The sequence below is a fragment of the Cynocephalus volans genome, chromosome 1 (assembly GCF_027409185.1).
Source record: "Cynocephalus volans isolate mCynVol1 chromosome 1, mCynVol1.pri, whole genome shotgun sequence".
Classification (NCBI taxonomy): domain Eukaryota; kingdom Metazoa; phylum Chordata; class Mammalia; order Dermoptera; family Cynocephalidae; genus Cynocephalus; species Cynocephalus volans.
In genome coordinates, this window is record NC_084460.1 from 109,219,237 (window position 1) to 109,246,378 (window position 27,142).

General features: G+C 37.5%; 1 protein-coding gene and 1 pseudogene across 1 annotated transcript in view; one reads left to right on the forward strand and one right to left on the reverse strand.

Moving 5' to 3' along the window:
- The window catches only part of IGF2BP2 (insulin like growth factor 2 mRNA binding protein 2), a 163,477-nt gene that overhangs the window by 29,851 nt on the left and 106,484 nt on the right, over positions 1-27,142 (reverse strand). Inside the window, exons 3-9 of the mRNA XM_063094994.1 lie at positions 18,126-18,174; positions 16,774-16,825; positions 12,924-12,987; positions 10,623-10,895; positions 8,591-8,725; positions 2,016-2,138; positions 1,537-1,672 (exon numbers count right to left, since the gene is read on the reverse strand). Of these exons, the coding sequence (XP_062951064.1) occupies positions 1,537-1,672; positions 2,016-2,138; positions 8,591-8,725; positions 10,623-10,895; positions 12,924-12,987; positions 16,774-16,825; positions 18,126-18,174 (832 nt within the window). The remainder of the gene's footprint in view (positions 1-1,536; positions 1,673-2,015; positions 2,139-8,590; positions 8,726-10,622; positions 10,896-12,923; positions 12,988-16,773; positions 16,826-18,125; positions 18,175-27,142) is intronic.
- On the forward strand, positions 21,030-22,756 carry LOC134360788 (centrosomal protein CEP57L1-like; annotated as a pseudogene).

The following is a 27,142-nucleotide window of genomic DNA, read 5'->3' on the forward strand; positions in this document are numbered from 1 at the left end:
GTCCAACCTGTCCCCATCTTTGTCTCCCTGAACACAAAGCTGTTTTCTAACATTTATATTTTCTTATCTGTGACTGCAGTCACCCAGTAACTTGCCTTCTTTTACAATGTTTGAAATAGCAAAGCTGGAATCCTTCACCTTTACCTCATTTGGTATAGAAGATCTAGTAATTCAGTTATGAATCTATCAGTGTATCACTTGGGTGAAGATGTTTGGGTCACCCAGACCCTTTTGTAGCTTTCCCTGGTGTTCACAGAAAGAGATGTTTATTATAAGATGTCAAGAGCCCACAAGAAGAAAATGAGATTGTCAAATAATACTTCCACAGACAAATATTCACATGTCCAAACATGAGGAGGCGGTCACACTGCAGTCTCTTCCTCCACCTCTCATCATGCCCCATAATTATCATGTGATGTGGGCTGCTAAGGTCGGGGACAGAGTACTGACCTGAGTAAAGAGCACTGTGGAAAGTGCTGCAGAGAGGAACTGTGGTTTAACTTGCAGAGTTCTTTGTCAACATTTATTCCTCTATGAAATGTTAGCAGGTCTGAGATTTGCTTCAAAGTCATGCAACAGGGATGGGAAGTGGAAGAAGGTTCAGATGAAACAAAAAAGGCCATCAAGTGATAACTGTTGAGGCTGTATTATGGGCATATGAGGGCTTATTGGAGCATCCTTTCCACTTTTGTATATGTTAGAAAATTATAATAGAAAATGAAAAAATTTACTCCTCTGAGCTGAGCTTGGGCTTTGCTAATGGACAAATATTTTAAGGATTTTTTGAATGCCACACTGATGTCTCCCCATTGTAAAGTGGGAACTAGACAGCAATAACAGGAAGAACAAAAGCAAGTCTGCTAGATTAGTGAGTGCTCAGGTGGTTGACAACATTTATTGGACAATCTAAAAGTGCAGATCATTGGTTAGAGTGTGGTGCTGATAACACCAAGGTCCAGAGTTCGATCCCTGTACTAGCCAGCCAGCCACCAAAAAAACCAAAAAACAAAAAAAAACCCCAAACAAACAATAAATAAAAAGTGCAGATCAGTAAGAGATGAAAATTAGAAGTTAAATTCAAACCATGTATTTTTAACATTTAAAAAGTAATTGGATAATATTACAGAAAGTTTGGAAAGTAGAAAAAATCCCTAATATACCAGCTATTTTTATTTTAGTAGGTAGCATCCCAGTCATTTCAATACATAATCATTTTACATAATTGTAACCCTAGTTATATATACTTTCAAATCTTGCTTTTCTTAATAAATATTATATCATAAGCATTTACTCACTTTATAGTCTTCAAAATTATTATTTTAATGGCTTCACACTATTTTTCTAGTGCATTTATCATAATTTACTAGTTGGTTTCCTGATTGTTTTAATTCCTTTATCCTAAGAAGTCAGGAAAAACTGCATACCTATTCTGAGGCACTTCCTCATTAGCTGAATGTCAAGTATTCTTAAGGAGGCGTGGGTCCTGCCTGAAAATACATGTAAAAACCAGTGGAGAAGAAAGCATTAGGCACTTACATTAACAGCCAGCATATCGTTTTCAAAGGCCTCACGCAGCTTCTTCATAATCTCTATCTCAGCATTGGCACAGGCCTCAACTGAGCCCTTCACAGTGATGGTTCTTTCCGGGTTGTATATGCTCAAATCCTGCAAACTAGCCAATGGGAAAAAGAAAATTTTCCTTTTTCATCAGGAAAAATAAAATCCCAGAAAAATCACAAACAAGTCTTGGTAGTGTAAGAGGAGGAGACTAGATTTCACTGTGGTGTAGAGTCCTTGCCATCTATCTCAAATCTTCCTACTAACTTAGATCACATCCATAGTGGAAAATGTCTTACTGATAACTATTCATGCATTTGTTTTTGATAATTATGGAGATATTTACATTATTTTTGACTATATTCCCATTGTAGGGGAAAGCAGATGAACAGGTCGGGTATATTGAAATGCTCAAGTTTTCCATTATTGGACAAAATTAATCTAAATAGGTGGCTTACGATGAGATTGTTATCTTGGTCCCTGTCTCATGTTCAATTTTCTTCAAATTTCTGCCTTCTTTCCCAATCAGTCTTCCAACCAAGCCATTGTGGGCCAAGATTTTCAGAGGGATCTCTTCAGCTCTGTAAGAGACAATGATTTAACACTTAAGATGGACACAATGACTGCCTCCCAAGAGCCATTACCCCTACTTTTTTCCTACGAATGTTAGCTATTTTGTTCAGATGTCAAGTGGCCATAGGCTTTAGGAGAAACCAGATCTCTCACCAATCCCAGTTCATGAATTTTCATTAACATAAGTCAACCATGGTAATTCTACTCCCTTGTAGTGATCAGCTGGAAATGGTCCATGAGGCAGATCTTGCCAATGAGGTATATGAAAAAGTCTGCTGGGTAACTGTGGAAAGGTTTTCCTGGCTCTTAAAAAAAAGGGAGAGTGAAGTCAGCAAGATGGAAGAAACTATAAGCCCTCTTTCCCACCCCCTATAAAGACAATGAACTAACAACAATAGCTGTACCAGAATACTTCTGTGATAATTCTAGAGATCAGCTGAGAAGCTATAACACCAAGGCCATTGTAACCCAAGAAGGGATTCCAGCAAGAGATAAGAAAATTCATCATCTTCAGCTTGCCATTTATGGCCCTTCCCCTACATGGCATAGCAAAGAGCAACTGGGAGGAAACCCCACAGCTTTGGCTCCTCCCATGAAATAGAAACAAAAGACTGCATCACACATCCAAATTTCTGGCTTGTTTGGGGGCGTCCCAAAGGACTGTTTTTTCTGTCACTGACTGAGAACACTGATAGATAGGATCACACCAGAGTTGGAAACCACGGAAAGCAGAGGCAAACAGCATGTTAGAACTTAAGTTTCACAGTCAAACACCAGAGGAATCAAGAGATCAAAAAAGGTTTGAGAGGTCCTTGAAGAACCTCTATCTAGGCTTATTAGCGAATGACCCTCCCCTGCATGAAGCTAGCACACAAAGACTGGGAGAAGCAGTTGTTTTTTCAAATGACCAAATTCCAACAACAACAAAATAACAAGGCAACAATTCCAACAATAATAAAATAACAAGGAGGGAGAGGGGAAGGGGGGAGGGGAGGGGAGGGGGAGGGGGAGAGGGAGAGGAAAGAAAGAAAGAAAGAAAACTATAGACCAATATCGCTGATGAATACTGATGCAAAACTCCTCAGCAAAATACTAACAAATCAAATTAGACTGCATATTAAAAGACTATATGCCATGACCAAGTGGGATTTATTCCTGGAATGCAAGGATGGTTCAACATACAAAAATTAATCAATGTAATACATCACATTAACAAAAAGAAGGGGGAAAAACATATAATCATCTTGATTAATACAGAAAATCATTTGATAAACCTCAACACCCTTTCATGATAAAAACACCCAACAAACCAGGAATAGAAAATTACCTCAAGGGCCGAGCCCGTGGCGCACTCAGGAGAGTGCGGCACTGGGAGCGCAGTGACGCTCCCGCTGCGGGTTCGGATCCTATATAGGAATGGCTGGTGCCCTCAGTGCCCTCACTGGCTGAGTACCGGTCACGTAAAAGACAAAAAAAAAAAAAAAATACCTCAACATAATAAAGGCCATTTATGAAAAGCCCACAGCTAACATCCAACTCGATGGTGAAAGACTGAAAGCTTTTCCTCTAAGATTGGGAATAAGGCAAGAATGCCCATTCTCACCACTTCCATTTAATGTAGTATTGGAAGTTCTAGCCAGAGCAATTAGGTAAGAAAAAGGGGGAAAAAAAGGCATCTGAATTGGAAAGGAAGACAAAAAATAATCTCTATTCACAGATGACATGATCACATATGTAGAAAACCCTAAAGATTCCACAAAAAATTATTGGGACTAATAAATGTATTTAGTAAAGTTGTGGGATACAAAATCAACACACAAAAATCAGTTGTGTTTCTATATACTAACAATGAATAACCCAAGAAGGAAATTAAGAAAACAATGCCACATGCAACAGCATCAAGAAGTCTAAAATACTTAAGAATAAATCTAAACAAGAGGGTAAAAGACTTGTACACTGAAAACAACAAAAAGCTGCTGAAAGAAATTAAAGACAAAAGTAAATGGAAAGATATTCCGTGTTTATTGAAAGACTTATTATTGTTACAATGTCCATACTATCCAAAGTGATCTACAGATTCAAGACAAGCCCCATCAAAATTCCAGTGGCATTTTCTGCAAAAACAGAAAAATTCATCCTAAAATTCAAAAGAATCTCAAGGCCCTGCACAGCCAAAACAATTTTGAAAAAGAAGAAAGTTAAAGGTCTATCTATCTTATCATCTATCTATCTATCTATCTATCTATCTATCATCTATCTATCTATCTATCTATCTATCTATCTATCTATCTATCTATCTATCTATCTATCTATCTATCTATCTATCTATCTATCTATCTATCTATGCAAAAACAGAAAAATTCATCCTAAAATTCAAAAGAATCTCAAGGGACCCTGCACAGCCAAAACAATTTTGAAAAAGAAGAAAGTTAAAGGTCTATCTTATCTTATCTTATCTTATCTATCTATCTATCTATCTATCTATCTATCTATCTATCTATCTATCTATCTATCTATCTATCTATCTAATCTAATCTAATCTAATCTATCCCGGTAGGGGGATCGCAACCCTCGGCATGGTGCAGTCTGCACCATACTCAGCCAGTGAGTGCACCACCCGTCCCTATATAGGATCTGAAACTGTGGCCTTGGCGCTCCCAGCGCTGCACTCTCCCGAGTGAGCCACAGGGCTGGCCCAGTACTCATAATTTATGATTTCAAAACATATTACAAACTTACAGTAACCAAAACAGTATGGTACTGGCATAAAGAGAGACAAATAAATCAGTGGAGTAGAATAGAGAGTCCTGAAATAAGCCCTCACATATATGCTCAAACAATTTTCAACAGGATGCTGAGACCACTTGACAGAGAAAGAACAGTTTCTTCACCAAACAGTGTTGGGAAAACTGGATATACACATGCAAGAGAATGAAGTTAAACCCTTACCTTACACTATATACAAAAATTAACTCAAAATGGAATAAAGACTTAAATAAGACCTAAAACTATCAAACTCCTAAGAGAAAACACAGGAGAAAAGCTTCATAATATTAAACATGGCAATGATTTATTGGATATGACACAAAAAGCACAAGCAACAAAAGAAAAAATAGACAAATAGGAGTACATCAAACTTTAAAACTTTTGAGCATCAAGGGGTACAATCAACAGAGTGAAAAGGGAACCTATGGAGTAGGGGAAATACCTGCAAATAATTTATGTAATAAGGGGTTCATATCCATAATATATAAAGAACTCTTACAACTCAACAATAAAAAAATCACATAAACCAATTTAAAAATGAACAAAGAACTTGAATAGACATTTCTCCAAAGATGATATACAAATGGCTAACAAACATGAAAAGATGCTCAGTATCACAAATCATCAGAGAAATGCAAATCAAGACCATAATGATACATCATCTCACGTCCATTAAAATAGCTGTTATCAAAATAATAGAAAATAACAAGTGTTGGTGAGGATGTGCAGAAACTGAAACTCTTAGGCACTGTTGGTGGGACTGAAAAAATGGAGCAACCACTACAGAAAACAGTACGGGAGGTCATCAAAAAATTAAAAATAGAATTACCATATGGTCCAGCAATCCCCCTTCTGGGTATATATCCAAAATTAGTAAAAGCAGGATCTCAAAGAGATATTTGCCCACCCATGTTCATAGCAGTGGATAAACAAAGTGTGGTAATATACATACAATGGGATATTATGAAGCCTTAAAAAGGAAGGAAATTCTGTCACATGCTACAACATGGATGAACCTTGAGGACATTATGCTAAGTGAAATAAGCCAGCTACAAAATGATAAATACTGTATGATTTCATTTATATGAGGAATCTAAAGTAGTCAAATTCATTGAAACACAAAGTAGAAGGCTGGTTACCAGGGGCTGAGGGAGGGGGGAAAGGGAGGTTGTTTTACAGGTACAGTTTCAGATTTGCAAGATTAAAAAGTTCTGAAGTTAAAGTTCACAAATTAATTATATTCACAACAATGTGAATATAATTAACACCAATGAACTATACACTTAAAAATGGTTAAGATGGTAAATTTTATATTATGTGGTTTTTACCGCAACTTTTAAAAAAGGTTCTTTAAAAAAAGTCATAAGGAAGTGATGCCATCTCTTTCAATATGTAAATATTCTTCTGTGGGAACACAATGATCACTACAGTCATCCTGTCACCAAGGGAGTATGAGACATCCTGAGGAAACTACAACAGAAAAATGTCCTGGGTCTTTTAGCCTATGACTCACCTGATCTTGGAATTACTCTACTTTTAAGACTTATTGTTACATGACTAATAATCACTTCTTATTGCTTAAGCCCCTTGTATTTTCTGTTACTTGAGACCCAAAGCATCTAGATGCATTATTACTGCCTCTAAATGAACAGGATGCATGAAGAAGCTAGCCTAGAATGTAACTTTCAGAAGACAGGGATTTTTGTCAGCTTTGTTTATTGCTGAGTTCCTGGCACATAGTAGAGTTCCTGGCACATAGTACAGTGCCTGGCACATAGTAGGTACTCAATAAATATTTAGTAAATAAACAAAAGAAAGTTTAGGATTTTTGTTCTCCTACCTCCTACTCACCCCACTCAGGGCTCTGTCACCTACACCAATAGACCTTCTCTGAAATCCCCAAATCCCCTCCTGTCCCCCACTAAAACCTTGATTAAAACCTCCAGTAACACGTAGTCATGGGACACTGCATTTTTCCACTGTAGCATTTCTCACAGCTGCACTTAATTACTTATTGGTGTAATTATTTGTTTAATGAGTGTCTCTCCCACTAGACTGTAAGCTCCATTAAAGCAGGGACTATGTCTTGTTCACAGCTGTAGCCTCAACTCCCAGCACAGTGCTTAGCACAGTGAAGACATAAAAAAAATTATTTCAAAAATATTCCAACTCTATCTTGGTTCTACATAATAACTTAAAAATCCAATTTGTAAATCAGTCTTTTTGACTATACAGAATTTTGTATGTTGCTTGAACCTAGGTCAAAGGACCAAGGAGGACGTTATTCATAACATTCTCAATAACTTGGATAAGAGAGGAGCTTCTTCAAATCAAGCCATGGTATTTGGGGATTCTCAAAAGCCTCAAGTAGAGTACATGATTCAAGAGGTTGGAGTCCCTTATGAAATCTGAGAATAGATTTGCAGTGTTCTTTTTTTAAGGACTCTTTCACCTTCCTGGCTTTGGAATACTCATGTTTGACATTATTTGCCAAATTAATTTTATATTTGATTCATCCCTTATGGTTTTTCTCTATAAAACTGCCACCACTGCCCTCAAACAGATTTTGCGTAACTGACATAGTCTTTTTTTTACTATTATATTGTCTATTCCATTACCATTTGTTCATTTATAATACAAAATCAATTTATTTAGTAAGAACTGTATTTGCCATTAAATTTGGTACAATACTCATTACACTATGGAATCCTAAGAAAGATTACATAAAAGAAAGGAACAGGAGGAGATAGAAGAAAAAAGAGGAAGAAGAGTGAAGTAGCAACTTGGAAATGAGTTTCTCTTACTTAAGGAAATGTAATCCAATTTTAAGAATGCAAACGATTTAAAAGCATGGTGGGTAAAACCTTTTCTAGAACAGTAAATGACGGCTTTGGTGACAATGTATGTTCTATACCTACATTGTCCAATACAATAGCCATTAGCCATAGACCAGGCTATTTAAATTTGAATTAGAGAGAATAAAATAAAATGTTCAGTTCCTCCACTGTACTGGTCACCTTTCAAGTACAATCATATGTTGCTTAGTGACAGGGATACATTCTGAGAAATGCATTGTTAAATGATCTCGTCATTGTCCAAACATCATAGACTGTGCTTACACAAACCTAGATGGTATAGCCTACCACATACATATATGGTATAGCCTACTGCTCCTAGGCTACACCACAATTGTACATGTGGTCAGTCGTTGACCAAAATGTCATTATGCGGAGCCTGACTGTACTCAGTAGCAACAGGCGGCTAGTGGCCATCTTATTGAACAGTGCAGATACAGAATATTTCCATCATTGTAAGAAGTTCTACAGGACTGCACAGGTCTATACATTCCTACCAATAATTACTATCAATGCTATAACACCAAGATCAAAGGTTTGGATCCCCATACCGGCCAGCGCCAAAAAGTGAAAAAAAGAAAAGAAAATTACTACCAATGGGTAATGGAAGCATTAGGATCACCAAGAGAAACACATGAGTGAAGGAACAGCTATACTGTAAATGTAAAAAATCTATTTTCCACTGTATTCTTCTTGGGAACAAGTTTCTTAAACATACTTCCTCCCCTGCTCCCTTTACTGAGTATTAGATTTAGAGCTTTTAAAAAATTTCTTGCATTAAATGCAGGAGGACCTACTCTTATTCTCTGTTGAGTGTTCTGAGCATAGTGCAAACTTACAGTTTGGTCTCATCAGCCTCTTTTTGCATGATTTCAAGAATCATGCGGCATGCTTCAGAGGTCCCCTCTGGGGTAGCGTGGATGGTGACAGGCTTCTCAGCAGCCCCAGAGTTCTCCTTTCTATGGATGTCAACCCTGTAGGAAAAGAATCAGAAGCCATAAGTACAACATCATCTGGAATAGGACCCTAGTCCCAAGAAAGTGTCATATCAGCCAACGCACAGCAAGGACACAGACAAGGAAGCATCATCAGCATGTTTGCAATTCAGTGTCATTCTCCAAGAAGGAGGGAAGCAGTGCAGGGGGTCTTGTGCCAAACTTTAATTCTGTGCAGCTCCATTTAGAAGGGAATGGTTCTTACAGTAGTGCTTTGGGACAAAGGCACCAAGCCAACTTGGTGATGAAGTCAGTTTGGTAAATGAACTATTTTGTGTCATCTTTCAAATGATTGTAGAAGTGAAGAATAAAGTGAGAAGGATCATCCTGAGCATCGGCACGGTGCCTGTCTCGGAACTGACTGCAGCTTTCAAAAGCCACATGTTAATGCAAACCCAAACACCAAATTCAAGCAAGCTTTATATATTTGAGAGTGGACGGAAAACAGAGGCATGCCCTCTCTGTCTCTCTAAGTTTTGGTCTCCTTTCCATTGGCAGCCTGCCTTCTTCCAGGCTCTTAAAACTCATGGCTCAAAAGTTTGATGACTTTATCAGACTTCTTTGGGTAGTCGTGGCTCTACTTGTTTTTGTTAACTTTCAAAATCACAAAATTGATTGTATCCCTTTTTACTTTGGCTGTTAGAAAGCCCAGTGTCAAGTCTTTGGCTTACCTCTAAAAAAATGGGTATGTACTTTGAGAGCTAATCTCACTTCTATTTAAGTTTGTTGCATTTTTTAAAATGACCTTCAATAATTTTTTGAACAAAAAGGCATATAAGTAAAAATCACTTCCACTGAAAAACAAACTTGGAGGAAAACAAATTGATTTTAAAAAAAAAGGAACACCAGACAGTAACTTCCCTCTCTACTATTTCATCACTTCACTTCTAAGATTCTGCACTCTGGGACTCATTTATATTAGTGTCTATTATTTGGAGGTAACTCAGACACTTTGAAGAAAATAGCATTTTCTCTTTCTGGTTACAAGATACTCACTGAATGACCTGGATAAAATGCACCAGTACATGTAAATAACTAGTATTTGTCAGTAATTCGGTGCTTTACAATTTAAGTGCTTTTGTATTAATTATTTCATTCAATCTGCCTGACTATACTAATTCTTATAATAATCCTAGCAAAACAGATAGTAACCTCCTTTTTACAGAAGAAGCAATTGATGCTCAGAGAGGTTAATTTTTTTCCCCAAGATCATACAGGCATTAAGTGGTAAAACTTGAACATGAGTCTTTGTTTTTAAGTCCTGTGCTTTCCTCATTACACTGTGCTGTGGTCTTATGAACATACAAAAATTAACAACTCCACAAGTCATTTTATCCACTACAACTCCTACTACCAGTTCTCCTTAAACAGACAACTAAACGTTAAGGCCAGTATATTTACTTCTTGCTCGACATAGCAGTGACTCACCCACTTCTTTATGAAGCTCTTTGTGAGATGACCCAGGTGGTCTCAGAGAATGGCTACCCCTGGGGCTCTGACTCGGGAGGAGATAAGAGCTAAGATGAGTAAGTTCTAGGATCCCACAGAGCCCCATACCTCTGCTGTATGAGAAATAAATGCATTCATGAGCATTAGTTAAGCTCTTGGGAACAATCCTTGGCTGTGAGGACATCAGGACCCTGTTTATTAACCTTTAGCCTTTCAGGATGTGACCGTTAGGCCATTAGCATGAAAGCTCATCAAAGCCCCCAGCTTGGCGTTAGTCTGTTAGTACTCCTGTTTAAAGAAGCCACGGTCCCATACAGCACAGCCCCCCACTGCTGATGTAAGCAATAGTGACCTGGGGGTGGCTGAGACCCACCAGCACGCAGGGGACCCCTCAGAAGGAAGCAAAGGAAGCCCCGGAGGCACGTACCGGGACTGGGTCTGCTTAGTGATGTTCTTTATGGTCAAGCCCTCCTTTCCGATGATGGCACCAACAAACTGGGTGGGGACCAGGATCCGCAGCGGGAAATCAATCTGTCTGGCCTGAGAAGAGCCCCCGGGGGCGTGGCCTTGCTCCCGGGAAGAGTGGTCCCCACGCTGGGCTCGCTGAGGGGGTGAAGGGGAGCTCACCTCTTCATCTGGGATGTAGGAAATCTTGAAGGAGTAGTTCTCAAACTGATGTCCGCTTAGCTTCTCGATGGCTCTGAAATGCAGCAGGGGCAGGAGAGCTTTGTCAGAGAGCAACATCAAGAAAGACCCTCCCGTGGACTGGTTTGTTTGCTCTCGTTTACTAGATGCCTATGTGGGTGCTGTGCCAAGCACTGAGCACACAGAGGTGAGCAAGGCAGACCCCATGGCTACCCTCTCAGAGCTTGCTGATCGCAGTTACACAGATGATTACAATGTACAGACCTGACCAGACCTGACAGACAATTCTACATTCTGCTTTCTTTCACCACTCAAGGCTATGTCCTCTCATCAAAAACTCTTTGTAAGTATCAGTATAAAATTATGACCTATTTTCCTCATTTTAATCATAATACATATTTATTATTAAAAATTGAAAACATATGCACAAATAAAAAAATCCTAATCTATCCTATATATTTTCTGTCTTTCTTAAACATAAATACATTACTATTTTTTTAAAAATGAATTAATATTGTACATATTTTCTAACACTTAAAAATAGTTAATACTCTAAACGTTTTTTCCATGTCATTAAATTTCTTTAAATATGACTTTAAAAGGCTGTTTAACATCCTATTGATTTACCACAGTTTTTTAACTGATCCTCTATTGTTAGATATCTATGTTATGCCTAATCTTTTACGATTACATACAGTGTTACCACGGGCATCTTTGCAACTGTAACTTTGCACACAGGACAAATTTCTAGTGGAATTACTGGGTCAGAGAGTATACAGAATTCCAACATTATTGTTATGTATTGCCCAGTGGCCCTCGGGGAAGGTTTCAACATTTACTATCCCATAGAAGTTTAAGGAAAGCATTTGTGTCCTTGAATCCTCAAAAGCACACAGATTGTTATTTTAAGATAGTTATCAATTTGATAGAAATAAATGATAACACACTATTATATTTTTTAAAATTATACATGAAGTAGAACTATCTTTTCACATGTTTTTGGCATCATTAACTCAATTTTACTAGGTTAATGTTTAGGGTTTGTGAATTTATTAAAAAGCAGCACATTTTGAATTCAATAATGGCAACAGAGTAACATCATTTACTGAAGGCAGCTGGATAAGGACTGCAAAGGTAAGTTGTTGATATATCTCCTGCTTACATAAGTGTGCAAAAGTTAATAGCAAATGAACTATTACCTTTTTAAATGAAAAGTTAACTTTTGAAAACTAGTGGTATGAGAATGGGCTAAATAATGTCTTCGTGTGTATTGAAACCTTGAAAAAGAAATAAAACTGTAATCCTGGTATGCATAACCAAGGTTATGGCACATCCACAATGACCTGACAGGCACTTCAAGGACCTCCTACAAAAAGTAACTTCTTGTTATTTTTTAAAAAACTCAATTCCATCTCAGTTGATAGCTAAATTCAAAATTAACCATTACTGAAACAATGTAGTAATGAATGGGGACAGGGGAACAGAATGGGGGTAGGAAAAAAAACAAACAAACCCATACCAGGTGCTATTGATTAACCACCCCCAGATAATTCTCCCTGCTGCTGTTGTCACTAATGAGGTGGATGCCCCTTTTAATATTACACTGAGGAAAACCTGATGTCAGCGAGTGTGGATAGAAATAAGCTTGTGCTTCTTTTTCATGGTACATGAAGGAAGTTCCAGGTAAAAGTGGCCCCACATGGTGGCAAAGCAGAGTCTAGGGGACACAGTGTCACACAGCTGGTGCCTTCTATTCCTGACCATGTCAAGACACAGCTCACACCTTGGTTTTGCTGCCAAGTCCCAATATTTTTCAAGATAGAGTCTCTGTACAATCAACATCCTGGTATGAATGCCCTGGAGCTCCACTGACATGTCAAAGGTGCAGGAATGCCCTGGAGCAGTACCAATATGTCAAAGGAGGCTCAGATGCTGCAGCCCTCCATGGATATGTCAAAGGTGATATATATCGGGCTCCACAGATCTGCACCTTTTCAGAAAAGGTTTATAAATATAGGACTCAATGGAAATCAAAGATAAAACCAAAATAAATTTAAAAGGAAACAAGCCTAAATCCACTTACGTTTTTGCTTCTTCTCTTGTTGCATATGTGACGTTGACAACAGCAGTTTCTGTGTCTGTGTTGACTAGGAAAGAAGCAAAAAGCATTGTCATAGAAAAAAAGGATGTCACCCTCTGGCACAATATGAGCAGACTAACTTTAGAGAAAAATGCACAAAAAAACCTCAGCATCCTAACTTTATAGTTATTTGATCTCTATGTTTAGTCATGTGCACTTCTAGTAATTTGCAATCAATTGTATATACAACTCAGAGCTGTATTTTTCACTTATTTTATAAACACTTTTGCATGACTATATGTACATTTTCTTTGTATTTTTCATTTTTAATGTCTACATAGAATCGCAGTGAGTTAAATGTGCCATTATTTGCTTAACCTTTCCCTGATTGTTGGCAAATGGGTTGTCCCCAGTATATGCTATTCTAAAAAGTGTTGCTTAAAGTCACCTTTGTTGCAAATATCATGTAATTTTGTGTTCTTCTGAATTACTTCTTAAGGCTAAAATTACAGAAGAAGAAAACTAGGTAAAAGAACATGATACTTTTTAATGCATATTTTCAGACTGCTTTCCTGGAAGTTTGGATCAATTTAGTGAACCACTATCAAGGTATAAGTTTTAACTGCTATGATTAAAGTTTATTTTTAAGTCATTGGATATATATAAAATAATAAATGTTTTAAATGTATATTTAAAAAATTTTTAATTGACAAGTAGAATTATGTATATTTATGGTGTACAGCATAATATTTTGATATATGTACATATTGTGGAATGGCTAAATCAAGCTATTTAACATATTCATTGCCTCACATACTTTTTTCTTTTATGGTGAGAACACTTAAAATCTACCCTTAGTAATTTTCAAGTGTCTAATATATTAACTATAGTTACCATGATATACAACAGATGTCTTCAACTTATTCTTCTTGTCTAACTGAAATTTTGTATCCTTTGATCATCTCCTCAAGCCCCCATCTCCTCAGCCTCTGGTAACTGCATTTTCACAAAAATGTTTTCATTTTAATTTTTCACTCATTGACAAGGCTAAACCATTACTATTTTGTTTCTCTTTGACCGAACTTCTTGACTGTTTGTATGAGTTAAATATAGTAAACTGTGCACGATAAATAAATAAACTGACAATTCTAACACACTTGGCTGAAGGAGAGAACACATAAACTCTAAGACTGGCTAATAAGGGATTACTCTTATGAGTTGGCTTATTTTGGTTCATAATCGTTTGTTTCTTCCTCCATAGTTAAAAATTAAAAATAAATTCAAAAAGCCACATAAAACTTAACTTAAACCTTGGTTTATGTTAAACCAGTAGGCTAAAACCAAAAATATTTATTTTCCCAAAACAAATGTGACTAAATCAAATCCTCCTTTTAAAACATTTAAGCTGTTGGGAGATTAGGAGTTAACAAAAACATTGTTAAAGATAATTCAAGAAAATAATGATAAAGCTGCTTTTCAAAGTAATAATAAAAACCTATAATGTAGGGATCCTTAACCTTGGATCCATGCTTGAGCTTCAGGAATTCTATAACCATACCCTCCCCCACCCATGATTCAAATTTGTAGAAATAAAAACTTTTCTAGTTTATAATTTCCCAAAAATTCTCAAAGAGATCTGAGACCTCCAAAAGGCTAAAGACCACTGTTAAAAATATTGTTTGTCCAACAACTTTAAAGTAGCTGCAGCCTTTACTGGGGTGTGGGCAGCAGAGAGGGCAGTAAGGGGGTTACATAATCCTCAGGAGGAACTGTCATGAGATCTACATGTCATAAACACTGAGCCTAGCCCTGGCCTTTGCCCAGGAGTGTTCATGTTGCTCTCTAATTCACACTTATCCACGGAAGTCCTCACAGTGCAAAACAGGTGATGTGTGGCCCAAAACTGTCCTGTCTCAGTACTGACAAATAGAATGCTACAGAAGTTTCACAGTTGCTGCTTTCTAGTGCTACAGGTGAAGCTGTAGACTCCCAGAAAGGGTTGGGTTTGAACCTCCAGAATAAAGCTATCCACTAGGACTCTCAGATTCTCAAATTTTGTTCTCACTTCTTAGTCATATTCTCTGTTCTTCAAAGATGTTTGTCTTCAGAAAATCAAGCAGTTCTTTGATTCTGGAATGAGCTGAGCCCCATTCAAATAATTTCTTTCACTGGACATGAAACCTCTCTAAAGTTTCCTAAAACTCTACTGAAAATGTGTTCCTGCTGAATGAGGAATCATCCATGAACCAGGACAAAATAATAGCCCAAGAGTTCTATCCTATAGTTGTGAGGCAGCTGGAAACTGGGTGGTTTCCAGGACACAGGCACCCTAGGAGCTGTAAAGTGCCCTGGAATACTTCTTCATTGTGTAGCACTGTCCTAAATGTTTAACATGGTCTTTAGCTAGTAGCTTTCACACGTTTATGTCTGTAAGGCCACCTTGCCTACTACATCCAATCATTAGAATGCTTTCTTTTCCATGATGACAGAAATAAAAATTGAGAAATAGAATCCTTGTAAATCATATCTTCTCTATGAGCTATTTCCCTTCACTGTTGGGCATGGGCACACAGCAGCATAGAATTGAATAATAATATTTGTAACATTCCTGGAGTGGAGAACATCTGATAATTACTGCTTTAAAACTACATTAATTATACTGGCAATAGAACAGATTGCATATGAGAAAATAAGTTCTCCATTATGATTCCTAAGTGAAACTTAACCATCCTTAAAGTTTAGGTATAACTTCATTGTCTACAAATACTTTATACAGGTTTTTTTTTTTGGTGGCTGGCCGGCATGGGTATCTGAACCCGTAACCTTACTGTTACAAGGCTGTACTCTAACCAACTGAGCTAACCAGCCAGCCCCTTCATTTTCTACAAATACTTTATACAGGTTCTCTTTGGGTGCCACAACCATTCAGTCATATTGGAAGGGTAGAAATTATTCTTCCCATTTTACACATGTGGAAACTAACTCAGTGAAGTTAAGTGACTTTTCCAAGGACTCATAGTCAATAAGTGACTGAATTTACATTCTGCTTTCTAGGCCAAGGCAAAAATAATTTTTAATATATGTTACTGCCTGTCATATCAAGAGCATGGAATCTACTTTTCTGGACTCTTAAAGAGCTACATAAGATATCGTATTCAGGTACCTTCCTTTTTCCTTTTAAAAATAATAGCATTTCTCATCAGAATTCAGGAGCTCATTAAAAAAAATAATAGCATTTCATGCTTTAGAAGATATAAAAATGAGGGTGGCAGGTAGAAAAGTTAAGTATTTTCTGGGCATTTGCGGCACTGTTTTTAAGACAGTGGTTATCAAACTTGAATGCACACAAAAATGACGTGCTTGTTTAAAATACAGATTCATGAGTTCTTCCCCCACAGTCTTGCTCAGTAGGTGTATAGTGAGACCTAGGAATCTGCATTTTCACAAGTATTCCAAGGCATCCTTGGTGTAATCTTCTCCTTGGGAAACACTCAGTCCAAGACATTAGGGATTTGTTTTCTTAGCCAGGAAAAAGAAAATAGCAAAGTGTAAATCCAATTAATCCTAATCCTAAACTTACCCTGACAGTGCTTGTCCAGTAGCTTGAGCACATTGCAGAGTATAAGAAAAATAGCCTGAAAATCATGGTCCTTGAAAAAAATAAACTATATAGATATAGACAGATAGAAAGACATAGATATCTCTCACACACAGATACATAAACATACACTCTGGGGAGCTTATTTCAAACGAATATGAATTTACTGTTTCTCCCTGGAGTTGACCCAGCCTGTAAGAAATAACAGGTAGTATGCCTCTCCAAAACTCAATAGGCTAATTTCCTCACTATTACCTTGTTCCACATTCTCCACTGTCCCATACTGAGCCAAAAGTCCATCTAACACCTGAAAAAGAAAGCATCAATGTTGTTTGGGAAGATAAGCTCATACTCACAAAAAATGGTACCGTACAGTGACATCCCTCAGGAAATGAATTAAAGCAAAATGAGGACAGTTATAGGAACAATCTGATATTTCAACTCTTCCATTAAAAACAGAACTGAATAAATATATGGGACTTTCATTTGCTTACTTGCTCCCAAGTAATCTATTCAACTAAGGTGACACAGCAGAATTTCAGTCTTTGTAACTGTTAACAATCACCTTCATCATGATGGTTGGAATGCACTTACTGCTCTTGAAATGAGAAGTAGAATAAAGTACAAGGATCACTTCTCCTTCTTGGAAGATTTAACAGTTCTTTCTTCAGTTTTCCTCCAGGGACTGCCTTATTTTACAACGTAATGGGATGTGTATGTTTGAAGTCTTCCATAATAAAAAGTTTTTTAAAATTTATTTATTATTATTATTTTTTTATTTTTGTCTTTTTCGTGACAGGTACTCAGCCAGTGAGTGCACCGGCCATTCCTATATAGGATCCCAACCTGTGGCGGGAGCGTTGCCGCGCTCCCAGAGCCGCACTCTCCCTAGTGCACCACGGGCTTGGCCCTAAAAAGTTTTTTTTTTTTTTTTTTTTTTTTTTTTAAAGTAATGAAAACGTCAGACAAAAATTCTGTTTCTTTTAATGCTATTTTGATTTCCTTTGTGTCGGGACATAAAACACGCGGCAGTTTGTTTTTAAATAATGCAATTAGCCCATTCCCCATATTCTATATTTTCTATTTATTTATTTTAGTAAATTATTTTTATTCTATTTATTTTTTTCTTATTTTAAGGTAGCAATCTTATAAGAAGTTTTACAACTCTGAAAGTATATCTTAACTGTTACTCCCAGTAACTAATTCAAAACAAACAAAAAATCTGTTCAAATTTTTTTAAAAATTCTATTTTTGTTGGTTTTCCATTGATTTTTTTTTCAAATCATAATTTAGAAAAATAAAAATCTTTTACAAAATCATGACATAAAAATCACAAATGGTTTCTCAGTTTGTTGACACCTGGTGGTGTGGTGTTCAAGAAGACAGAACACAAGAGATCTGAGTTCACATTCTGCACGATGAAAGGAACAAAAACAACCCCAAACTCATAACAGACCACATATATTAGAATACCAAACAAGGAAGAGATAGGATCCAGAGCAGAGGCTTTGTGGAAAAGTCTGAGGACCTCTATTCCTAAATGTGAAAGGGAACTAAAAAGGGGAGAAAATGTCTTGGTAACCCATTAAAAAGTAACGAGGACTTACCTCCCACTGCAGGTGAGGAGGGATGTTTCGAATCTGAATTTTCCTGCTCCTGTAAAGATAAAACCAAACTATCACACTTTCTCCAGGACACAAACTTTAGCAAATAATAAAAAGAGGCTTAAGACCATAAGAGGCTCAATATGCTCACCAAGGCATCAACAAAAGATTCCTACTGGGAATCATGAGCATCATGTTTTAAGACTTTTAATTACTTTGAGAGGAAAAAAAAAAAAAAATCCAAGAAAATCCTAACAAGCTAAGGAAATAACAGTTTAAACACAGATTTGCCTTTTCAATTTCCTATCAAAGTAGTTAGAATTTAAATTGCTATACAGACTCTATTTATAGAATTATCCCCTTCCTCCTCAAAATAGATGGTCTTGCAATTGACCCTATCCCAAGGGGTTCCTAGGCTCAAGCATGATAGGTGAAGTCACATATGTAGTGGGCTTAAACAAGATCAGTTTTAAATCACCCCTTATCTAACAGAACAAAACTTCATTTAAAATTATTTTTATTTCTGAACAAGTAATAAGTCATAATTCAAAAATTAAAACACTATAAAAAGTTAAACAGTCTTACTACAACCCATCCCCTTCCTCCACCAGAAATAAAATACTTTTACTCATTATTTGTATCTTATTGTTTCTTTATGCAAATAATAGTAAATACAAACATAAAATCTTACTTTTTCCCTTTGCTTACAGAAACATCTCCATATTCTATATACTTTCTGCATCTTGCTTTTTCCACTAACAGTAATATCCTGGAGATCCTTCTATATTGGTAGATAGAGACTGTCTTCATTCTATTTTATACCACATGAATGTCCTGAGTATATTTAACCCATCTCCTACTGATGAACATTTGGGCCCTTTCTTGTCTTTTTATTCAAAGGCTTTCACCAAGACATCCTGCTGGTCTGAGAGCTTCGAATAATTTAGATTATTTCTTGTTTTTACTTAAGCATTGAAATTAGAGAGAAAAAAAGACCAGAGATACGAGGATAAGAATTTTTTTTTAAAATCTTTTAACAACATGTTAGATCATGGACAGAAAATACAAATCAGCATTTAAATGTTAGAGAAGTAATTTTAATAGAAGGGCTTGACACTGAAACCCCATAAACATCCATTTTGGGGGCTGCCACAGATGGATGTGGTGGCCATAGTGTATCCCCCTTCCTTTCTCTTTCCTTCTAGGGTCAGAGGTCTCAAACAGTAGCTGTACATAGCCACATGATTCTCCGTGGCTTTAACTGGGGCAATAGTCCCAGAGAGAAATGGTACAATTCAAACAGAGAGAGTAAAAGAGAGACACAGAAAGAGAGGTACAGAGATAGAAGAAATGGGGAACAATGAAGGAAATGAGGGGCTCCAGTTTTCTCATATCCTTTTTACTGAATGTAAGGGGGACACCTCACTACTTCTCTCGTGTCTTAATTTTTTTAAAATGTGAATGTATTCATTCTTTACTAGGGTTGCTTTAATGACTATACAGGCTAAGCTACAGAACTTTTAATCTTGTATCAGCATGGGAAGGAGTAAAAAGAATCAAGAACTAACTTCTATGTCTATGCTCTGAATGCTGTTTTCTGACATGGGCTTTGGCAATAGTTCATAATAAAACTGACGACACCATCCCATGAAGTGGCTACATGGAAATTCTCGATGGAAAATTTCACCAAGCCTAACTATATGTAGAAAAGGCATGAAAATTTCAAGAAAATGGAATACTTCTAAAGACAAATATTTTTATTATTTCCAAATATAAACACTGACTTCAAGTGCTAATCAAAAATTTATTGGTAGAGACCCTATTAGAAGAAACTCATGCATGAGCACAAAGAGATTTGAACAAAGTCTGCTACTACAGCATTACTTGTAACAAAGACTTGCAAACAGTCTAAATATCTACCAAGAGGAAATGAATAAATAAATCATAATATGGCCACAATATGGAATATTATATAGTCGTTAAAAATGACATAGACATACATGCACTGTCATAGGAAGCTCTCCAAGGCATGATATCACAAGAAGAGAACTAATTACAGATTAAGTTGATCCTGTTTTTTAAAAGCACAAAACAAAACTACATGTTATTTAATACATAGAAAAAGATTGCTACAGGCAGATTTGGTTGATAACAGGGTGCTTTTTATTTCAGTTACTTCTGTCTTGTTTTCTTAAAATGAGAATATATCCATGCCTTATCTTACTTAAAAAACTAACAACTTCTACTAGGGTTGCTTTAATGAATATACATGACTTATTTTTAAAAGTATATCGAAACCTGCTAAATAGGAAAAAAAAAAAAAAAAGAAAAGAAAAGAAACAAAGAACAACAAAGAAACATATACCTCACTTTTTCCCTAATTAGATAAGGTATTCTTTAAATCTTACTTATGAGAGTATTAACTTCTTTGGCAAACCATTTGTTCATAGTGCAAAAGTAGGGAAACTGCCCATTGCAGATTATACTTAACCCTAACTGAAAGGGACAAAAACAATGACCTTTCCCCATAATACCTCACATAAAGACTGTACATTAGGCAATCAGTTCAGTAACTGGAACCTCTGTTAAGCACAACACTTGAAGAAATAATCTCTAAAAAGCTAGTCTGTTGCACCTCTAACCTAAGATCAGGATAGAAAGGAGGAAAAAAACCTAAGAACTAAAAAAGAGAAATTTAGTGGCTGACAGAGTGTCAACTTGACAAATTGAATGGGAATAGAATCTGATGAACCTCTTCCTGCATTGTCTGATTGATGTATATAACAGGAAAGTCACCAAAAGAAAAGTGCTTAGGATCCATTTATGAGTCCATGGGACTAAGTCAGAGATTAATTAGAATGACCACCATCATACTCTACACAGAAGCACTCCTCTCCTCCTCAAATGATGGATTCTGAATTACTGCATTGTATAGTAGGAAGCTATCTTAAACCTCCATAAAGAGTGTTTGTCTCATCATTCACCCAACATGAATCGTCTCAGAATTGCCACCCTGTGAATTCAGAAGTTACCTCTCCTAAAAAGCTTCATAGCCCAAATAGGCAAGCTATAAGATGAAAGTTAATATCATCAAGTGGTCATATCCCAGGTTTATCATAAAAATATCATCAGAAAATAGAAAAATACTCTTTGAAGAATAAAAGGTCAGATTTGGAATCGTATGAAACTAGCTCTTATCCTTAAAAACTCTTCAGGAAAAGATTCATCATTTACAGCTAGAGAGAACATGAGTTGAAGATAACCTGAGCATTCTTTCCAGAGAAGTGTCACAGTATAGAAAGTCCTTGGAGATTGAAACCAGTGAGAGAAATCTGGCACATGAGGAACTGATAAAGCAGAAAAAATGTATAGGTATACAGTTAAGTTCAGCCCTGTCTCACTGTACTCTTCTAGAGAAGCAACTAGAATATACAAGGAGAATGGTTCTCAACACAGAGCGAGAAAAGAATATGATCCTAGAACAATAGACTTAGCTTCAAAGGGAAAAAGAACAAGATCACATGAAGCTGATGCAAAACTTGAAAACCTTGATGTCTTAGAAAAAGAGTGTTTTAGACTGACAACAACTCAGAAAACTGCTGAGGACAAGATTAAACATTTAAAGGAAAAACTTAAGAAGAACATCAGTGTAAACTATTTCAAGATAAAGCTTCCGAGCTTCAAACTGGATTTTAAATCACTAAAATTTTAATGTCTTCAGTTTCAAATCCAAACCACTCCAAAGAAAAGAAGAAATCTTCAAAGAAAATAAATGTTTAAAGAGAGGACCACCTCAGCAAATTTATTCAAAGTTTGGAACACTGCCTTTTGTGGCTGAAAAGTTTGCCAGTGCAGGCTGTTCTGTGAATGCAAGTATGCAAAACCTCCTGCAGATGATGCAACATTGTGGCTCAGACACTCTTCAGAAACTTGAAGTGACTGGGCCGGCCTGTGGCTCACTCGGGAGAGTGCGGTGCTGATAACACCAAGGCCCCGGGTTCGGATCCCATATACGGATAGCCGGTTCGCTCACTGGGTGAGCGTGGTGCTGACCACACCAAGTCAAGGGTTAAGATCCCCTTACCGGTCATCTTTAAAAAAAAAAGAAACTTGAAGTGACTGAGCCTAGATGTCTCTAGAAGTCTGCTAGAACAACTTCCCAGTGTAAAGCTGTACTTCCTGACTCTAAAGTGTCCATTGCCATTTGTGACAGTTTGTCTGAACTTTTGATGGCAATGCAAGATAAGTTGCACCAAATGAGTGTGGAACACCAAAAGAGCTACTGAAAAAAATGAAGGAAACCAAAAGCCATTCAGTCAGTGACGACACAGAAAGTGAATGAGAGCGTTTAGTCAAGAAAATGGAAATTCAAGGGGAACAAATTTCCAAACTGAAGAAGAATCAAGACACTGTTTGTTGACTGCAGCAAAAAGTTCAAAACTCAAAGATAAGTGAAACTTCAGGTAGTTATTGAGAAGACAGTAACTCTAAAAGATCAAAGAACATAAAAAAATTACCACAGAAAATATCTGAATGAAACTAATCCTTTTCAGAAAAACAGCGACTTTCACCGAATACAAGTTCATAATCTTCAAGTGAAATTGAGAGGAGATGATATCATGTGGGAACAGTAACACAATAGCAAAACAGTCGCCTTAAATGAACTTTGTCAATGAGATCTTGAATTGTCTAAAGTGTTTTAATATACCTTTGTGGAATTTTGAATTACATTTCTAGCCTCCATAAAACATGAAGTTGTAGTGTTTTTAATTAATGCCTAATGACATACTAGAAGCTCCAAAAATAAATGATTGTTTTTTTGTTTTTCTTAAAAAAGTAAGTAAAATAAAAAAGAGAAATTGAGATCACTACAGTAGAACCAATTAAACTGGAGGTCAGTCTGGTCATTTGGGAGACTATCCAGATAGAGTATCTTTCAGGACCAGGAGCAATCAGGACCTCTGAGGTCTGCTGGCTCCCATGGCATCATCCGGACGCCAATGCCTTCTCATCAAGGTACAAGGATGCTGGTCCCCTTCTCCCTGGGGAAGGACTTCTGCATGTCCTTCAAAACCCAGCTTACACATGATCCCCACAGAGCTTTCCTGGATGTCTCCAGACAGAATGGTTTCTTCTGTATCCTTCAGCTTGTCTAACAGCTCTCTTCACTATAATTATTAATCTGCTGGTGCTGCTCCCTCCGCCCCACAGTGATTTCCTCAAGGACAGGTTCCTTGTTTACTATTCTACTAACTAGCATGGGGTCAAATACACAGTAGAAAAGTAGAAAATGAAACTCCAGGGGTTTAGGAAATACTCCTATTGTTGGCTACAGTCTGCTCAGAATGAGACCCTCCTAACCCCACCCAGAAAGGCGAATTGTCTGTTTCTCCTTTGCTAGGTCAAAAAGAGCAGGCAGGGGGAGTTCTGTTCCCTCTTTCCTTTAGGCAAGAAACCCAGTGTCTGGCTCAGTCTCAAATGAGAAATATGGATCTTTCTCTTTTCACACTCATGAAAGTGTGGGGGAAAAAAAAAAAAAAAGCCAAACACATAACTTAGGAAAGTGATTGTTTATAAGAAAATAATTCTTTATCCCTTAAAAAAAGGAATTTCACAGTTCCTTTACTTAAAAGAAACCAAGCTTTTCTAAATATGAGGGTAATTCAAAAAGTTCATGGAAAGATTTGTATTTTTTTTTTTTTGGTTTTTTTTTTTTTTTTTTTTTGTCTTTTTCGTGACCGGCACTCAGCCAGCGAGTGCACCGGCCATTCCTATATAGGATCCCAACCCGTGGCGGGATCGTTGCCGCGCTCCCAGCGTCGCACTCTCCCGAGTGCGCCACGGGCTCGGCCCTGTATTATGTTTTAAATTTATTTTTCCACAAACTTTTTGCAACACCCTTGTACACATAACTGGCATTTCTCATCTGCACTGCCACAGAGCTATCACAGCAGTCTCCTAGTTGGTCTCCCTGTCTTCTCTCTTGATCCCTCCGCTCCCATCCCTCCTTCACTTGGATGCCTCCAGTGACTTTCTGAAACATAAATAAGATTGGTTACTCCTGCCTTCCTTGAACGACTCCTTCACCACATCCAAATTCCCTTTCCCGACTCTGTTGCTGCCCCCTTCCCTATCTTTCTATCTTTAAACACTCCTGCCATACCAAACTGTTACATGTGTAGTTTACAAGTGCCAGGGCTGAGCCTTCAACATCCTCAGTCCACCCTAAAACAAGAGTAAAGAGGGCAGTAGGAGCATGGCTTTGACTTTTTTTTTTTTTTTTTTTTTTTAACTGAAAGCAGAATAAGATGCTCTTGTACACAAGCTCTTTCCCTGTGGCTTTGGGATTTAGGAACTCAGAATTTCCCAGTCTCATATTTAAGTAAACTGTTTTGGATGGGAAAGGGCAAGAAGCCCAGGCTCTACACTTCCAGGAAAAGGGTAATGTAGGCCTGTGGCCATCTTGCCTGGCTTGGGAACTGGCTACTTTGCCTGATTCTATATTTGGGATGATTGTGATTATTGCATACATGTGAGGAGTATCGAATTGTAAAGAACTACAAAGCAAAATATACTTAACCCCAGCGCATTTAACTAACTTAGCTGATGGTTTCCAAAGCCTTTTAATATATAAATGCCTCAGGGTACTTTTTATAAATATATTATTATCCTTGTACTGTAGATGCCCAGAGGTAACAACAGAAGGTTCCACCTGAATTTCAGGTAAACTAGTTGTCCACTTTTATGAATTTCAAGGGCCTGGCAGAAATTATTTTATTATGGTAGAATTTTTTGTTTACAATAAATGGGTAATTAGCGAGGGAAATAAAATCATATTTCATTACTAAGGAATCTCTGTGAAACTGAAAAACCATTTCATCTATACAATTAAGGAGGAAAGAGTAAAACACCTGTTTATGTGTGAGAATAATGCCATAGTTTTCAGGCATATGGACAATTAGTCACAAATCTGATCAGCCACCTTGGGAATTCTATCCCAAGCCTTGACCATGCTGGGAGCTTGCAAACAAGGTAACACGAATTGTGGGAACCCAGCTTGTAGGATTCCAGGTTTCATTTGAAAATTAGGCCAGCTAAGGATTGGAGGATCCCCAGGTAAACTGTGGGCAAGAGAGGTAACAGGAAGGAAAGAGGGCCCTGTGAGAGAGTCCTCTGGGCTTCACTGAGGGATTCTACCCAAATAGGTCCCATCTGTTTCCAACCAACTCTCAGCTCCACCAGATGACACTAGGTCCTCACCTTGGAGGGAAATTAAGAGAACCATGTATATTAGTCTGTTTTTGTTGCTTATAACAAAATACTTGGAACTGGGTAATTTATAAAGAAATGAAATTTATTGCTTACAGGTTCTGAGGCTGGGAAGTCCAAAGTCCATCTGGCAGTGGCGACAGTGACCCAGGGGTCTCACATTGCAAGATGGTAGAAGCAGAGAGAGCAGAGAGAGCAAAAGAGACTCTCCTCTTTTTTTAAAGCCCTCAGAACCACACCCCTGACCACCATTTTTAATCCATTCACTACTGAACAGTCCTACAATCCAATCACCTCTTTAAGGCTCCATCTTTCAATTACCATAATAGGATTTCCCACCCTCTTAACAGTCACAGTGGTGGCTAAGTTTCTAATATATAAAACTTAGGGGACACAATTCAAGCTTCAGGGAGTTTCGGGGGGACATAATTCAATCCACTACACCATGGAGTATGCATTATCTGTAAAGAGGGAGGTTTGCTCACAAACTCCAAGGACTATGGCAGAGCTGGGACTGAAACTACCAGATCTCTTAGCCCTGCCCTCCTTTAGTGCTGTAGTGAGACTCCATGCATCTCCTGCACTCACGAGTATGTGTCTGAGGCACTTGATATGTTTCCCATTCCTCATTAGTTTTTTTGTGTTTTGTTTGTTTGTTTGTTTGTTTTTTAGCAGCTGGCCAGGATAGAGATTGAGCCCTGGACCACGCTCTAACCAACTGAGCTAACTGGCCAGCCCCTCATTAATTTTAAAAGTTCCACTTAAAACTTCTGACATACTACAAGGGACATCCTGTGCTAAATTGAACTCAGACCTAGGGCTGCTCAGGGCAGCAAATAAATCACCAGTGATAGCTAAGTCCAATCCTTTACCCAACTCTCTTATAGTTCTCTGTCTCTCTGGTCTTTGTCTCTGTCTCTGTCTCTCTTTCTGTGTCTCTCTGTCTCTCTCTCTTTGCTTCTGTCTCTCTCACACACACACATACACACACAGAGAGAGAAAGAGGGCGGAGCACAGGGACTGATTAAGAGTCAATGAAACAAATTGTTTAGTCACTTTCTTTGTTGCAAAATAACTAAGAACAATGTCCTCTGCCTTTATGGAATCCAAAAGGAATGTATTATAATAGTTGTCATGAAACTAAATGTTTTCAGTATAATAAATTGTTGAAAAATTAACAAAAAGGTTTCTTTTTTTTTTTTTTTAAGGGAGAAAAAACATAATCAGAGTAAAGTCCTTGTGAATATTAGTACTGTTAAGGACCAAATCATGAAAGGATTAAATCAGATACTGTGGGGATCTATTACAAAGGGTTTTTGAGCCAGGAGAATTAGAGCTATGAGCCCAGTAACTTCCCTTGCTCTAAAAACTCACGTCCACAAAACCACAGATCCCTGAGCAGCCCTACCAACTCATGCTTCTTGAGCATTCAGGGACAGGAACTCCGGAAAATCACTGCTCGAACATCATGGAAAAGAAATAAGAGAATATAAAAAGTATCTTAGTCCATTTGTGCTGCTATAACAAAATACCATGGCTTATCAACAACAGAAATTTATTTCTCACAGTTCTGGAGGCTAGAAAGTCCAAGATCATGGCATTAGCAGATTTGGTGTCTGGTGAGGTCCTGTTCCTCACAGAAGGTGCTGCTAGCTGTGTCCTCACATGGTGGAAATGAAACAGAGTAAGGCTAGGCCTGTGAACCAAACTGACTCCATTTTCCCTGCAGAGGACACTTTGTTACTTCTCCA